Source organism: Astyanax mexicanus, chromosome 7 (assembly GCF_023375975.1).
Source record: "Astyanax mexicanus isolate ESR-SI-001 chromosome 7, AstMex3_surface, whole genome shotgun sequence".
Taxonomy (NCBI): domain Eukaryota; kingdom Metazoa; phylum Chordata; class Actinopteri; order Characiformes; family Acestrorhamphidae; genus Astyanax; species Astyanax mexicanus.
The window spans coordinates 19,502,397-19,517,637 of NC_064414.1; the positions used below are offsets into that span (position 1 = coordinate 19,502,397).

Sequence of the window (15,241 nt, forward strand, 5' to 3'; positions counted from 1 at the left end):
TTTTTTTGTAAGCTAATGCTGATTATATTAAAGGTCAGGTGCTGGACAAGTATTGTCTGTGTGATTGTTAGATAATTAATGTTACAGAATAATAGAAGACATGATTAGGGTGATGTCCCACCCTAATGTAGGGTAATTAAATGAGTCATAAAGAGTCAAAAAAAGAGTCATAAATGAGTCATAAACCCTACTACCTCACTGGACTCTATTGCACACTGTGTAATAGAGGTAATTACTACCTCACTGGTCTTTTTTGCACACTTTTTGCACACTGCATAATTTGCACACTGTCTTGTTATTTATTATTCTTTGTCTGTATTGTGTTGTATTGTCTGTCTGCACTTTTGTACTGTTGCACTATTGTTCTGTCTACACTGTGTTTATGTGCACCATGGTCCCTGGAGGAACGTTGTTTCGTTTCACTGTGTACTCTGTATATAGCTGAAATGACAATAAAAACCACTTTGACTTTGACTTTGACTTATGTGCAGCTTTCTGCTTGTAGCTATTTTAATTACTCTTTAAAAAAGTGCATTTAAGTCTTTTTTTAAGAGTACACTTAACATAAAAAGTACATACTTTTAACATTAAAATTAAGGTACCTAAATACATACCAAATGTACTATTATGGAATATGTCAGGTTGCGGGTGCAGGGAGGACGAGGAGGCGGACGCAAATGCAAACATAAACAGGATTTATTAACGAAAACAGGATATACAATACACAGGGATTACTGAACACAGGACTGAGGAAAACATGGAAAACATGGAACACTGACAGACGTTAAACGTACAAGGATCGACACCGGGGAAATGGAACACGGACCTTAAATAGAGGTGCACACACACAGGAAACATGAAACACCTGGGACGAAGGGGCAGAGTTACAAAAGAACACAGGTGAGTGGAAAAACACAGGCAGAACACAGGGGCACGGGTCACGTGGGACAACACAGGCACGATGACAGACAGGAAACAGGGCCAGGACCTCGCAACTCCCGGGGTGCGAAAAACGAAACCCCAGGAGCAGGTCAGGAGAGGGCGGAAAACAAAGAACAAGACAAGACAGAACTAGGACGGAGACCGGACAGGGAACTGGACAGGAGACCGGACATGAAACGGGGGCAGGACCGGGAACGGACACTGGACGTGGGGCTGGGCAGGGAACGGAAACTGGACAGTAGACTGGACAGGAGACAGGGATGGACACTGGAACAGGGACTGGACAGGGGACACAAAGGGAGACGGAGACTGGACAGGTGACAGAGACTGGACATAAGGCTGTACTGGGGACTGGACACTGGACAGGACAGGAGACTCGGGCATGACACTGGACACAGACTGAAACTGGGACTGAACTGGGGATGTAAACGGAGACTGGACGAAAGACTGGACAGAGGACAGAGACGTAGACTGGACAGGGGTCTGGACATTGGACAGGACAGGGGACACCAATGGGGGCTTAGACTGGACAGAACTGGACGGGGGAACAGGGACAAACACATTGACAGGGACAGACACGAGCACTGTGACGGGGACAGGAACAGAAAAACCTAAGGGGACAGGAACATGAACAAACACAGATACGGGGACCAGGACAGGGAGAGACAGGGGGACCAAAAACATAGGTAAGTGCCCAGGACTGGCTAAAGTCTGTGTGGAAGTCCAGGGAGCCAGCCTGGGCATGGTACTGGGATTAAAGTCCGGGGGCCTCGGGGCAGGCCTGGAAACCCGGGGCCTGGGCCCAAACAATGTTCTGGGAGCTGGCACAGGGTCAGAGGCGGCCGGGGCCGCGGGAACTGGGTCAGGGGCGGCCGGGGCCGCGGGAACTGGGTCAGAGGCGGCCGGGGCCGCGGGAACTGGGTCAGAGGCGGCCGGGGCCGCGGGAACTGGGTCAAAGGCGGCCGGAGCCGCGGGCACAGAGTCAGAGGCGGCCGGAGCCGCGGGCACAGATTCAAAGGCGGCCGGAGCCGCGGGCACAGAGTCAGAGGCGGCCGGAGCTGCGGGCACAGAGTCAGAGGCGGCCGGAGCCGCAGGCAGCGCTGATACAGAGGCGGCGGGAGCCGCGGGCAGCGCTGGTACAGAGGCGGCGGGAGCCACGGGCAGCGCTGATCCAGAGGCGGCGGGAGCCGCGGGCAGCGCTGTTACAGAGGCGGCGGGTCCTGCAGATCTGGAAGCGGCTGGCACCGCTGGCGAAGAAGCCGCTGTAGCAGGAGCTGAGAGTGCGGCTGCCGCTAACACCAGGACTGGAGCAGTGGCCGAGGCTGTAAAAACCGGAACAGAGCTTGCTACTGGAGCAGGAGTCGCAGAACTGGAATCCGGCCGGGCTGGAGAGCTGGAAGCCGGCCGGGCTGGAGAGCTGGAAGCCGGCCGGGCTGGACAGCGTGGTGGAGCTAGCAGGCTAGCTAGCTTAGCTGGAGCTTCAGAGAGCGGCGCTGCCGCCGCCGCTGTCTCAGGGAGCGGCGCGGCCACCGCTGAAGTCTCGGGGAGCGGCTGAGCCACGGGAGTCACTGGGCGTGGAACCTCAGCCGCGTGCTTCTCGGAGCGCGGTGAAGCCAGCAGGCTAGCTAGCTTAGATGGAGCTTCAGAGAGCGGCGCTGCCGCTGCCGCTGTAGTCTCGGGGAGCAGCGCGGCCGCCGCTGATGTCTCGGGGAGCGGCTGAGCCACGGGAGTCACGGGGCGTGGAGCCTCAGCCGCGTGCTTCTTGGAGCGCGGATGAGTCGCGGGGGTCTCGGAGCGCGAAGCCTCATCCGCTGGCTTCACGGAGCGCGGCATCTCGGCCGGGAAAGTCACCGAGCGCGGGTAGAGTACAGCCCCTGGGGGAAACGGCAATGGAGTACGGGCTGGTGCGGGGTAGAGCTCCTCTTCCTCCTCGGAGCTGCTGGGAGCGCAACCGAGGAAGTCCCACGGCTTCCGCTCCACGAGCCTCGGGTACTCGTAGGTTTCACCCAACCTGAGACGAGTCCCGAGGCACCCCGCACACACCCGCAGCGCCCCCCCAAGCAAATCCTCCCCGGAAAAGGGATCCTCCTTCGGCTGGCGGGACCCCTTAGAACGTCTACCCCGAGGCCTGTGGCGTCCTTTAGGCCTCGGGGATTCCAACGCCGGGGTCCCGCATGGAGCGTGGCGAATCGCCAACCTGGAGCCGGTCCACGGGTTTGCTGCGTCCATTGTTCAGGTCGATCCTTCTGTCAGGTTGCGGGTGCAGGGAGGACGAGGAGGCGGACGCAAATGCAAACATAAACGGGATTTATTAACGAAAACAGAATATACAATACACAGGGATTACTGAACACAGGACTGAGGAAAACGTGGAAAACATGGAACACTGACAGACGTTAAACGTACAAGGATCGACACCGGGGAAATGGAACACGGACCTTAAATAGAGGTGCACACACACAGGAAACATGAAACACCTGGGACGAAGGGGCGGAGTTACAAAAGAACACAGGTGAGTGGAAAAACACAGGCAGAACACAGGGGCACGGGTCACGTGGGACAACACAGGCACGATGACAGACAGGAAACAGGGCCAGGACCTTACAGAATAACTTATGACATCTTAAATAATTATACTTCAGTTAAGTTATATTTAAATACAACATAAAAGCTTTAGATTGTGCTTTTATGTGCTTTTTTTCGTATAACTTCTGCAAACCTAAAAAAAAAAAAAAAACGAAATTTAAGTATTTATTTTTTAAACATTGTTTTTAAATACACTTGAAGTATATTATACATGTATTACTTTGCGTATTGATGCACATACTGGAAAAAAATACACTAAAGTGAACTTTAAGCAGTATGTAATGCCACTACATATATTTTCTATTAGCACAATGTATAATATAAAGCATATTGCTTAAAAATACATTTTATGGAAATACAGTAAAACTATATTTAATATGTATTTTCATAAAGTATATTAAATTGCTTACCTAATTTGAAAATACTTTTAATGCTCTTAAGTATACTTCCTTTTTACAAGGGTAGACCAGATAACAGAGAATGCAGCTGTGGGAGGAATGTTTGATAAAAATATGGAAAAATGTATTTTCTGCTGAAAATGAAAGTAACACACCTGTTTGTGTTTGTCTGAATTGATTGTAAATGATTCTGTTTTTTCTGATATGACTCCCCCACCCCTACTGGAAAGCTGTGGGTGATTCTCAACTGGAGTATTTGCACAAGTGGTGCAGGCCGATTCCTATATTACACTCAGCAACCGGGGAGTTGGCAAAAGTGGTGTGAGCCAATTCACATATTATACTTGGCAACCAGGGTGTTTGAACTTTTACAATGATGCCATTTAGAGTTCATTTTAGCATCTTTAGCAGGACAGAAAGCTGTCAGTGTTTGTCTATGATGATTGCATAAATATATTCTTGATTTTGTGTCCACTGCTTTAGGCCTTGTAGTGCACAGTCCCCTCTAAAAGAATTGGAACAGTAAAGCCAATAAACATGAAATGTTGATTTTTTTGTGTCATATTACCCCTTGTGTGGTGTTCAGATTTTTGTTACTCGTTTACTTTGTTACTTGTATTTAATTCAGCAAAATTAAGTAGTTGTCACATCTTAGCCCTGTCTCATGTCTCTGTGTGTGTCCCACGTGACCTGTGCCCCTGTGTTCTGTCTCAGTACTTTTCCATGTGTGTCTCATTTGTAGCTCCGCCCCTTCCCCAGGTGTTTCCAATTCTAGTGTGTTTTATGTTACTATAAATAGCCCTCCTCTGCCACCTTGTCCGCCGTCGGTCTTTGCACCTTCACCTGTCGTTCGTCTCTCTGTGTTTTCATAACGTTTCTCAGTGTCTCTCTTAGCCTTGGTTCCTTGTTTCTTGTTTATTTCTTGTTTTCTCGTTTATAGTTTATTTCCTTGTTTATTTCTAGTTTCTTGTTTTATTTCTTGTTCCCTAGCTCCCTGTATATACCCTGCTTGTGTTGATTCCTAGTTTATTCCTTGTATATATTCCCTGTTTGTTTATTTATTATCTCTAGTTGGTTTAGTTTAGGTTCTTTGATTTGTTTTGGTTATTGGTTATTTGTGTATCTTTGTTTCATGTTACTTGTTCCTTGTTTTTCTTGTTATTTATTTATTCAATTATTATTTATTTTCACCCTACCTGCACTTGTGTCCGCCTCCTCGTCTCCCTGCCTGGGTCTCCGTGACAGTAATTTTACATTAAAATGCTTTACACATGCTTGCTTCACCTAAATTGCAAGCAATATAAACAGCTTACATGGTTAATATTTGCCCTTTACCTTTCTTATGTTACATTTCTTTCAAAAAGTGCTACTCTTATTTTTTTTTGTTTTTTAATAAAATGTAAAAGAAAATGAATTAAACTCAAGATATGAGTAGAAAATTTGTTTAGTTTCAAATTTACAAATGAAGCAATGTTTATTAGCCCTTGGCCAAACATACTGTATGTAATATAAATTGGGGGGGGGGGGGGGGGGGGGTGTACAGTGTGTGTTTATCGAAAATGTGTTTTGATATATGTTTTTCACAAAAAATGAGCCAATGCCAATGAGTTTGAGTTAGAAAACATATTTTTTTTAGTATCATTTGATGAAAAATGAAAACGGGTCCCACAGACCCGAACACCACACAAGGGTTAATCTTTTAACGTCATATTTAAACGTTTTCAGTCTACTGCAGAAATAAAGACATTGACCTCACTGTTCCAATACTTTGTTTGTATGTTTCTCCTTAGGTTCACACAAATGTACAAATTTTCTAACGCGAGTTCAGTAGTTTTAAATGTGTAACAAACTTCACATGTGACCACAGGCCAACTTGGCACTGAATCAGTTCCATGTGAAAGACCGAATGACGCGGCGACAGTTCTTCTACCTTCAGCTGCTGGAGCCAGAGTTAACATGCAAGACCTATTCAGGTTGGTGTGTTTCTCCCAAAAAGTGATCAATTCTTTAATGTTGCTAAGAAAATAATATAATATTTATTCATATTTTAGGCAAAGCCTACAGAGAGCCCACATCACCGGTATGTGATCATCAAACTAACAAGACTGCATCATTCTGTTCATATTCGTCCTGTTTTATAATTGTAACAGTTTCTGACACAAATTATTCTAAAATTCTCTCTTACTCTTATTCTTAAAAGCTGGAATTTATTGTTCATCAAGGAAAGCTGGATCTCATTATGCATCCTGTAGTGTTGAAGCTCATTAAAGTCAAATGGAATTTGTACGCCAGGTAAAGCACTTCTTATTTTTCCAGGATGTACACCATGTTTTTTTTTTAGTTTAAAGCAACATTGTCTAGCATTATTACAATAAATTGACTTAAATTATCTTAAAATTCAGAAAGATTCAGAATCATTGTCATACTCCACTGACTTTTATCACAGAGCATCTATATCTTTGCTACTCCAGGGTTAATATGTCAAAAGACTGCACTATGTAGAGCTTTGAGATCATTTTCAGCCCACATGCTTCTTTCACTTTCAGTGACAGTTCAATATTGTTTAGCTTGCCCAAAAATGCAAGTGTAAAGCGTGACCTTTTTGTTTTAGCTCAAAGTAATTTAAATATAATGGCACTGAATCAGTTCCATTGGAAAGACAGAATGACACAACAACAGGGATAGCCTAGAAGCAGCAAATAATTCTTAATAATAATTCTTGCATTATGCTGCTTTAAGTTAATATTTATTAACAAGGCAATCTTTTCTATTTTTGATTAACAAGAGAGTTCACCATTTCTCCATAGACTGGGTGCCTGGATCCTCCTGCTGCTCAACTTTTTGTTTATTGTTTCGTGGACAATAGTAGCGATATCTGTATCTGTATCAAGAGAGGAAGACCAGCCATATGTTTTTCCTCAGGTAAGGCACATGCTGTTTGTGTTTGGCATGTATCATACATATAACAGGATTTATGTGAACCTTTTCTGTTTTGTTAGCTTCAGTCATTTTTCCTAGCCTTGGCCATCGGTCTTGGAGCTTCATAAGGTGTGTCTGAAACTGTGCCCTGTACGAAGGCACAAAAAACACCTGACAGTTTGAATATTTTGCTTGTGTAAATTTCCGTTCACAGGCACAACTGTGAAACTCGCAAGTTCAAAAAAAGAAATTGTGTGCTCGCTGAACAAAATATCGCTGTCAAGCTTATTTAGTGAAGTTTATGTGCACCAGTGTAAAAAGGGGTGGTTTTGACAGTTTGGTGTCAGGGTCAGGGTGATCTCCATCAGCAAATGCTGTTGGCTGATTACTCTGGGTTTTGTGAGTGGCTGCCTAATACGAACAGCCTGCTTCAGAAAGCAAATACGCAGGAGGGTGAGGAAGAAGGACAGCAGGAGAGTTAGCTATAGCTATGCTAAAAGACAAACTTTGTGTTTTGTGACTGGCCCCTGGGGTTAGGGGTGTGGCCACTGTGACCTGGTAGCAGGAAGTACAGAGAGAACACAGACACTGGGATCAAATGAACTCAAAATGTACCTTTATTCGGTTTTAAACACCCTCCATCACACCCAAAAGAACTTAAAGAAACATAACTCGGCCCAATGGGGCTCTAGAGTCTGTAGAGATTACTTATTGAGTATTTTAAAGGTCCGTGCGGCCTCAGCCCTCAGCAGAGTTTTTAATACCTGTCCCAGCTTGCTGCTTAATCAGTCCTGATGCAGACCAGCTGGGACAGATAGAGCTGTGCGTTCCGGGCGAGGGGCGGACCCACGTCTCCCCCGCCTCCTCACGCCACAGTTTATCTAAATAATAATAGTAATAATCTGGGGTTACACGTTTCTGTTGACCACTTTGCTGCGTCTTCCTTTTTTTTTTCACACAAAAGGTTACTCCATAGTCCTGTTCACTACATGGTGCGGTATGTTATCTGAAAATGTAGTATCAAATGTTTGCACTTTTTGTAATACCGTACATACTGTGCCAGACCAATAGAACTCAATAATAAAACATGTCTTAACACTGCTCTGTATTTGTACATGTTAGGTCTGGTTTAACAGCTTTAGTTGTTTTGGCATGTGTTCACAATTAGGGAAATCTTTCTTTAACCAGGTATTAATAAAAGTTCTATAGAGATCCCTGTTGATGGTGGTGGTGAAGTTTAGTGTGTTACAATTGGTTTAGATTGTGATTGATGTCTCTTGAGTAGTAGACTTCCATTTCCCTTGAAATGAAGGATGAAACTGAAACATAATTATGGGCCAGTAATGATGAGTTCTTAAAAGTGATGCCATGAGCCAATTAATATCTGTCCATGGGCTGCATTTGGCCCCAAACCCAGATTTTGGACACCCATGTCCCAAAAGTTCTAGTTAAAATGTCTTATTAAAAGAAAATTCTATCTATCTATCTATCTATCTATCTATCTATCTATCTATCTATCTATCTATCTATCTATCTATCTATCTATCTATCTATCTATATATCTATCTACCTATCTATCTATCTATCCATCCATCCATCCATCCATCCATCCATCCATCCATGTTTATATAGTCCCAGTGCTGTGCAAGCTACTTTGAGCTTGTTAATGGTGTAAAATAGGGATTTCTTTGCATGGCTAATGCTATGCCCCTATCACTAGCATTGGGAGCCTGTTGGGAGCATCGGCTAAAAGCACTGTATTTTGAAATATTAGGGGCCAAATCGAAGTGGGTTATTTAACAAAAGTTTGTACTCATTATCATGTTTTACTACAACCCAGGTCTATTTCACACTGGATTTCTCCTTTAACAGTGTGGATTCAGTCTCTATATCTGTATATGTGATGACAGCAGTGAGCAATAATTGTTTAGTTTTGATACAACAGCAGCAACATATCTAATATATCTTATAACAATATATAGCAATATATCTGTACAGGACTGGTGGCGTGTGCTGGTCGTGGTGTTGGCGTTAGGGCTGACTGTTCTGGAGGTTTACAGGGAGGTGATGGAGATCCTGAACTCTCACAGAAAGCTGAAGGCCTGGCAGAGGTGGAGTGAACAAAGACTGAGAGAGGACCTGACCCACACACACCCCATGTGGCCTGAGGTAACACACTCCACCCACATCACAGCAGGGCTGGAGGGATACTGGTATAGGTTACTGTTTACCTGAAAAATGTGACTGTGAAGGATTTCTAAATTAAGGCAACATAATATGATTACGTTCCATTACTTTTAACAGTAATGTTCAACTGTTAAAATCCAAACAAATCAAATAAAGAGAATAAAAAAACTTAATGTAAATTCGCATTAAACCATCCTGTGTGTCTGCACCAAATGTCGAACTGATATCCTCATCAAGCAAACCCACATTCTATAGACTGTAAGCCCGGATAAGTTGAATTTACTTAAACATTTTGAGGAAACCAGTTGCCTTAAAAAAAGTTAAGTAATGGGTAATGAAAACTAGTAAAGGGGAAGTTGATTTAACTTTTTTTTATTTTTGGTATATTGTAAGACCTGATAAGTTGAGTTTACTTTTAATTTTTACGTTTATTTTTTTAAGTAATAGGGAATGAAAACTTGATTTAGCATAAATTAAAACATCAAGTTATTACAGCTAAAGGGGAACTTGATTTATTTCTAAGGTAGCCCATAGGGAATCACTACACACTGATGGTGAGTATCTGTCAGAAACTGTTGGACACACCCAGTATGCAAATAGACTGTGACAGAAGCCAGTGGAAAATAGCTGCCAATGGAAACAGACTAAACTCAGTTATTATAAGTTGGTTCAACTCAAAGATTTCAGTTTGAATGTATATATGTGCCCTCAAATGTTCAACTAACTCAAAATAGTTGAGAAATGTTTAAAAATATCCAGTTTTATGTAAAACAGACTTAAATCATTTGAGTTCAAACAACGTATGGTTTTACAGTGGCGTGAAAGTGTTTTCCCCTTTTAGATTTATTTTGTTTTTGCTTTTTTGTAAACTTTAATATCAGAAAAAGGTAACCCGAATAAACACCAAAAGCACTTTTTAAGTGATAATTTTAATATACTAAATGAAAAAACTATCCAAACCAATCCTGCCCTGTGTGAAAAAGTGTTTGCCCCCTAAACCTAATTACTTGGTTGTGCCGCCCTTTTGCGGAAACAACTGCAATCAAGCTTTACTGATAACTGACAACAAGCATTTCACATCTCTGTGGATGAATTTTGTTCTACTCTTCTTTAGAGAATTGTTTTAATTCAGACACATTGGAGGGTTTTCGAGCATAAACAGTCTGTTTAAGATCATCCACAGCATCTCAATCAGACTTTGACTAAGCGAATCCAAAACCTTCATTTGTGTATTTATTTATTTGTGTATTAAGTCATTCAGAGGTGGACTGGTTTGTGTGCTTTGGGTCATTGTCCTGCTGCAGAACCCAAATACTCCTGAGCATGAATATTTACCCAAGGTCCTGAGTATCATCAAGAGGTTTTTGGCAAATGAAATAGGCTATTGTATTCTTTTTGTTTTGTTAGAACTCATGAATGCCATTTGAATACCACCTTTCTTATTATTAAATGATTAAGAATGGTTCACTTTAACTCAGGCAAGTGAGACCTGCAGTTCTTTTGGTGTTGTTCTGGGTTTTTTGTGACCTCCTGGATGGGTTGCTCATGCCCTTTTGGAGTAATTTTGGTCGACTGGCCACTCCTGAGAAGGTCCACCAGTGTTCCATGTTTTCTCCATTTCTGAATAATAGCTTTCACTGTGATTTTTGTAGCCCCAAAGCCTTAGAAATGACTTTGTTTTCTTATTTCTTTAGATTGTGGTAAAATGTGTTGCTTTTTTAGCTGCTTCATGTTGTCAGAAAGGTTCTATTTAAGTGATTTCTTGATTCTACAGGTCTGTAAGTAATCAAGCCTGGTGGTTAGTAGTGAAATTAAACTCAGCTTTCCAAAAAATGTGATTAATCACAGTTAATTTATGGAGAGGAAAATGCCTTTTTACAAAGGGCTAGATTGGTTTGGGAAAGTTTTTTACCTTAATAAATCATTATCATTTAAAAAGTGCTTTTGGATATTTTGGATGGATAGATTCATCCATTTACCATGAAATAATCAAATCCAGCTGAAACAAACAGCTAAGGCTAATATAAAATCAATTTTTATCTGAAGTGGTCTAAACTGTTTTTGCAGGTCTGATGTACGTTTGGTTTTCTAGCAAGGCAGACATTAGATTACATTAGAAGGTTTTATTAAATGGGTTTATTATGTCAGGGGCATAATAAAGTTTAGCTCACTAAAATACTGTATCAGTATCAAGTTTAACTCAATAAAATACTGTACATTACTGTAATTAATACTATAAGTACTAAAATAAGACACACAAACTGCACAACTTTAGCAAAAAAACAAGGAAAGGAAGCAGCTCATCCAGCATCTGGGTAGGCTAATCATACAGCAGTCCTAGCTACAACTAAAAAAGGTGTAATTTTTTACATTGGACAGTGAAATAGTTTTTCTTTTTCACATTTAAATACGTTTTTTTTTAGAATTATTAATTACTGAAGAAAAACAAGCTTAAGCTTAATCTCCACCAGGGGCACTGTTGCACTCCTTTAGCTTCATGAGTTTCATTAATTCTAAAATAAGAAGTGTTTATGAACCACATCAGCAACAACAGCAGCTCACAAACACACGCTCACTCTCTCACTCAATTAGAAACAGACTTGGTAAGAGTAGTGATGTTTTTTGATTGTAATGTAATCCTTTGACTGATTACTGGTTACAATTATGCTTTCTTTTTTATCCTGATTACATAATGCCAGTACATGAATTCTGTTACTACCAACACTGCATTACATTTTTTAGAGACACTATCGAATTTAATATGCTTCTGTATTCTTCTGCGAATCTTATCTGTTACTGTTCAGTTCAGAAAAAAAATTATGCTTTTGAATGCAATCATGCTAATGTTTTACCTTTTGTTTTAAAGGAGCGTCATTATTTAGAGGGGCAAATCAAGTTCATTCGCAGCTTGAAGGAAAGCTATCTGCGAGACCCTTGGTAGAACGTTATTATTTATTATTTTATTTTTAAGACTTTAAATCATAATCATATATAAAAATGAATAAAGCTATATATTTTTTTTAAGTTTTTGTGTTTTTTTTGTGGTGCAGGAATATATTTGATTGGCTTGTGTACATACTGCTGATAGCAGTGTTGGGCTTCCACATGGCTGATATCTACCTGGTGTCTCCTACACTGCAGACCTACAGCCTCCGCCTCTTCGCTGTGACCATCATCTTCCTCTGGTTGAGGCTGATGAAGCATGTCCGAGCCTTTAGGTAACAGACATCACTTCAGCATCACCGAACGCTAATAGGAACACCTGGCGAGTAGGAGTGGTTACCATGGTTACACATCCGGCTGACCAAAGCCATTATGGGTAACACCTGGCTGCGGCCGTTGGCTGCTATGGTAACGTGGTCTTGTAGAAGCAGCGCCAGAGGGGGAATGATGACACCTGGTCAGCGGCCAACGACATCGCGGCCTGGCTTTACTCAGGTTTCACCATTTACACTACAGGTGGCTTCTTCTTTGTGCCTAAGTAACCATGGTAACATCTGCTCAGTGTCATGGTAACCATGGGAACAAAGATATTGGAGGATTTCACACCATATGGCCAAAGTCCCTATTTCACAGTACTTGATGTAGAAAATGTGCATTAATGACCATAACAAACGCCCTGTACTGCTAATCACAATCAGAAGCTTTAATCAGAATCTTTCATTTGCCAAGAACAGAATGAGTGCACATCAATTCCTACAGTTAAAAACACGAATCGCTGAATATTATACAAAAAATAATGAATTTCCTATTTATTAAAATTTTGTTTCAGTACATATCAACTGTATATACAGTTAAAGTGTATACATGATACTATATATACAGTATACATTTTTTTTTACAATATGTTAAGGTGTTATTGTCCAATGAAAAACATGCATTTTCAAAACAGCAACTTCACAGAAGAGAGATAAGATCTTCTTCATTTTTAATGGAAGTCAATGTAAAAAAGAGTAATTTTGGAGAACGTCTTTTAGGCCATTCTTCAGAAAATTTTGAAAGACAGTTTGTGTGTTAAAATTATGTGGAAAACAAATAATCGTCAAAAATGGATATACATGTTTTTCACTGGACGACAACAGGTAAATTCGATTAAAAAAGAGGTGTGTGGATACAATATATCAGTTATATGATATATGAATGATGTTACTGCTATTTTTGCTGCTCTTTATTCTGTATGATGTTTCTTTAGTTTAGAGAGTACTAGCTTTTGCTTTATTATTTTAAAAACTAAAATGTCCTTTATTTTGACTTCATCATAAGGGTCTTAAATGGGTGAATTGGTTGATGTATATATTGTTTTTCATTGAAAGGGCTTAATTGATAATATAAAACACAAACACATTGTATATTAAACACATTTTCACCACATTGTATAATATATTTGATATTTAGTGCATTTATATGTACTCAATAATCCATAACTGTTGGTAATTAGATTTTGTCAGCAAACTGATCAACATGTTTACACGCACTTTGGTAATTAGATAATTTGAAAACTTTTATGGTTTACACTATTAAGTCACAAATCAGATTTCTGCTTTCTAACCAGCCAATAATCTCACAGAAACATGTGAAGCAAACTTGAAAATTCAATGAAGAAAATCAGAGTAACAGTATACATGTTCTGAGCTAAATTCACCTATTTTTTATGATGGCTTAAATGAAATTCTAGGCTTTTATCCAACCTAAGAAATTTGAAGTATACTTTTTTCCATGATCACTTATTAGCAGAATTAGCAGAAATCTGTAAAAGCCACTTATTCTTCACATAAAATCAGGTGTTTTTTATCACTTATAAACACTCAGTTGTCTCAGACTTTTGGGCTCCACTATAGGTAACCCTCTCACTCTTGTTGTCTGTGGAGAAGGAAACTATTTTGCACATCTTGAATTACAGCCGGACTATTAATAGGTAAACCAACCTATCACAGAAATATGATCACCCAAGTTCTGTTCTGTTTTTTTTTTTTTTCTATAGGCCTATGGGTCCCTTTATTGTGATGCTGGGGAAGATAGTGGGTGATGTGCTGCGCTTCCTCTTCTTGTATGCAGAAATCTATATCCCATTTGCCTGTGCTTTCTGGATTATATTTGGAGGTAAGAACTGATACTTTTTCAATAAGTGCTATCAAACATTGACTTTATATGCTTCCTTTGAAGCAAGGGTAGCTCTGCTAAGCCCTGTCATTGCTTTAAGGTCTTACGGATGTGCCCAGTATGCAGACAGTGCCTAAGATGTTGTATAGTCTATACCGCTTAACCCTGGTGGATGAATATGAATTTGATGCTATGGTGGCTGTGGACTCTGTCATGGCTCACTTGCTCTGCGGTACGTTCCTGGCCCTGTCTGCTGTCCTGTGCGTCAACCTGATGATCGCCTTGTTGTCCGACACCTTCCAAAGGTAGCTGAGGAGAAAAATACATGGGTTTTGTTCCACATTTTTCTCTATGCTGTGTGGTGATGTTGAAATTGTGCTTCCAGTAAAGCTTCTGTGCATTGCATCTGCAGAGTCTATGATAACGCTTTGGCCAACGCAGTGATGCAACAGGCATCCATCATCCTTCAGGTAGAAGAGTCTATGCCTGGTCTGCGGCGTTTCTATGACAAGCAGTACATCCACCAAAACTGTGCCCCTCTGGGAGAGTTTTATGATGATGACATTATAACTGACCCAGAGCAGCATGAAGGGATGAAGGAACTCACAGCACAGATCAAGGTACCATAATACAGTGAAGAAATATTTATTTGATCCCTTGCTAATTTTGTAAGTTTGCCCACTGACAAAGACATGAACAGTCTATAATTTTAAGGGTAGATTAATTTTAACAGTGAGAGATAGAATATCAAAAATAAAATGCAGAAAATCACATTGTATAAATTATATACATTTATTTTCATTTTGGATTCATATTTGATCCCTCTGGCAAACAAGAATTAATACTTGGTGGCAAAACTCGTGTTAGCAAGCACAGCTGTCAGATGTTTTTGTAGTTGATGAGGAGGTTTATGAACATGTCAGAAGGAATTTTGGTCCACTCTCCTTTACAGATCATCTCTAAATCATTAAGATTTGGAAGCTGTCGCTTGACAACTCAGAGCTTCAGCTCCCTCCATATGTTTTCTATGGGATTAATGTGCTTCTTTTTGGGCCATTCCTTTGTTGCCTTGGCTGTATGTTTAGGGTCATTGTCATGCTGGAAGACCC

General features: G+C 40.9%; 1 protein-coding gene across 3 annotated transcripts in view; it reads left to right on the forward strand.

Annotated features, from left to right (window-relative positions):
• Nucleotides 1-15,241, forward strand: part of si:ch73-193i2.2 (transient receptor potential cation channel subfamily A member 1) — a 29,118-nt gene that overhangs the window by 10,891 nt on the left and 2,986 nt on the right. For all 3 annotated transcript variants that reach the window (XM_049481707.1, XM_022684978.2, XM_022684979.2), the window contains exons 9-18: nt 5,794-5,899; nt 5,978-6,006; nt 6,127-6,218; nt 6,734-6,848; nt 8,844-9,014; nt 11,899-11,969; nt 12,083-12,250; nt 14,014-14,132; nt 14,233-14,437; nt 14,545-14,752. In XM_049481707.1, coding sequence (XP_049337664.1) covers nt 5,794-5,899; nt 5,978-6,006; nt 6,127-6,218; nt 6,734-6,848; nt 8,844-9,014; nt 11,899-11,969; nt 12,083-12,250; nt 14,014-14,132; nt 14,233-14,437; nt 14,545-14,752 — 1,284 coding nt within the window. The remainder of the gene's footprint in view (nt 1-5,793; nt 5,900-5,977; nt 6,007-6,126; nt 6,219-6,733; nt 6,849-8,843; nt 9,015-11,898; nt 11,970-12,082; nt 12,251-14,013; nt 14,133-14,232; nt 14,438-14,544; nt 14,753-15,241) is intronic.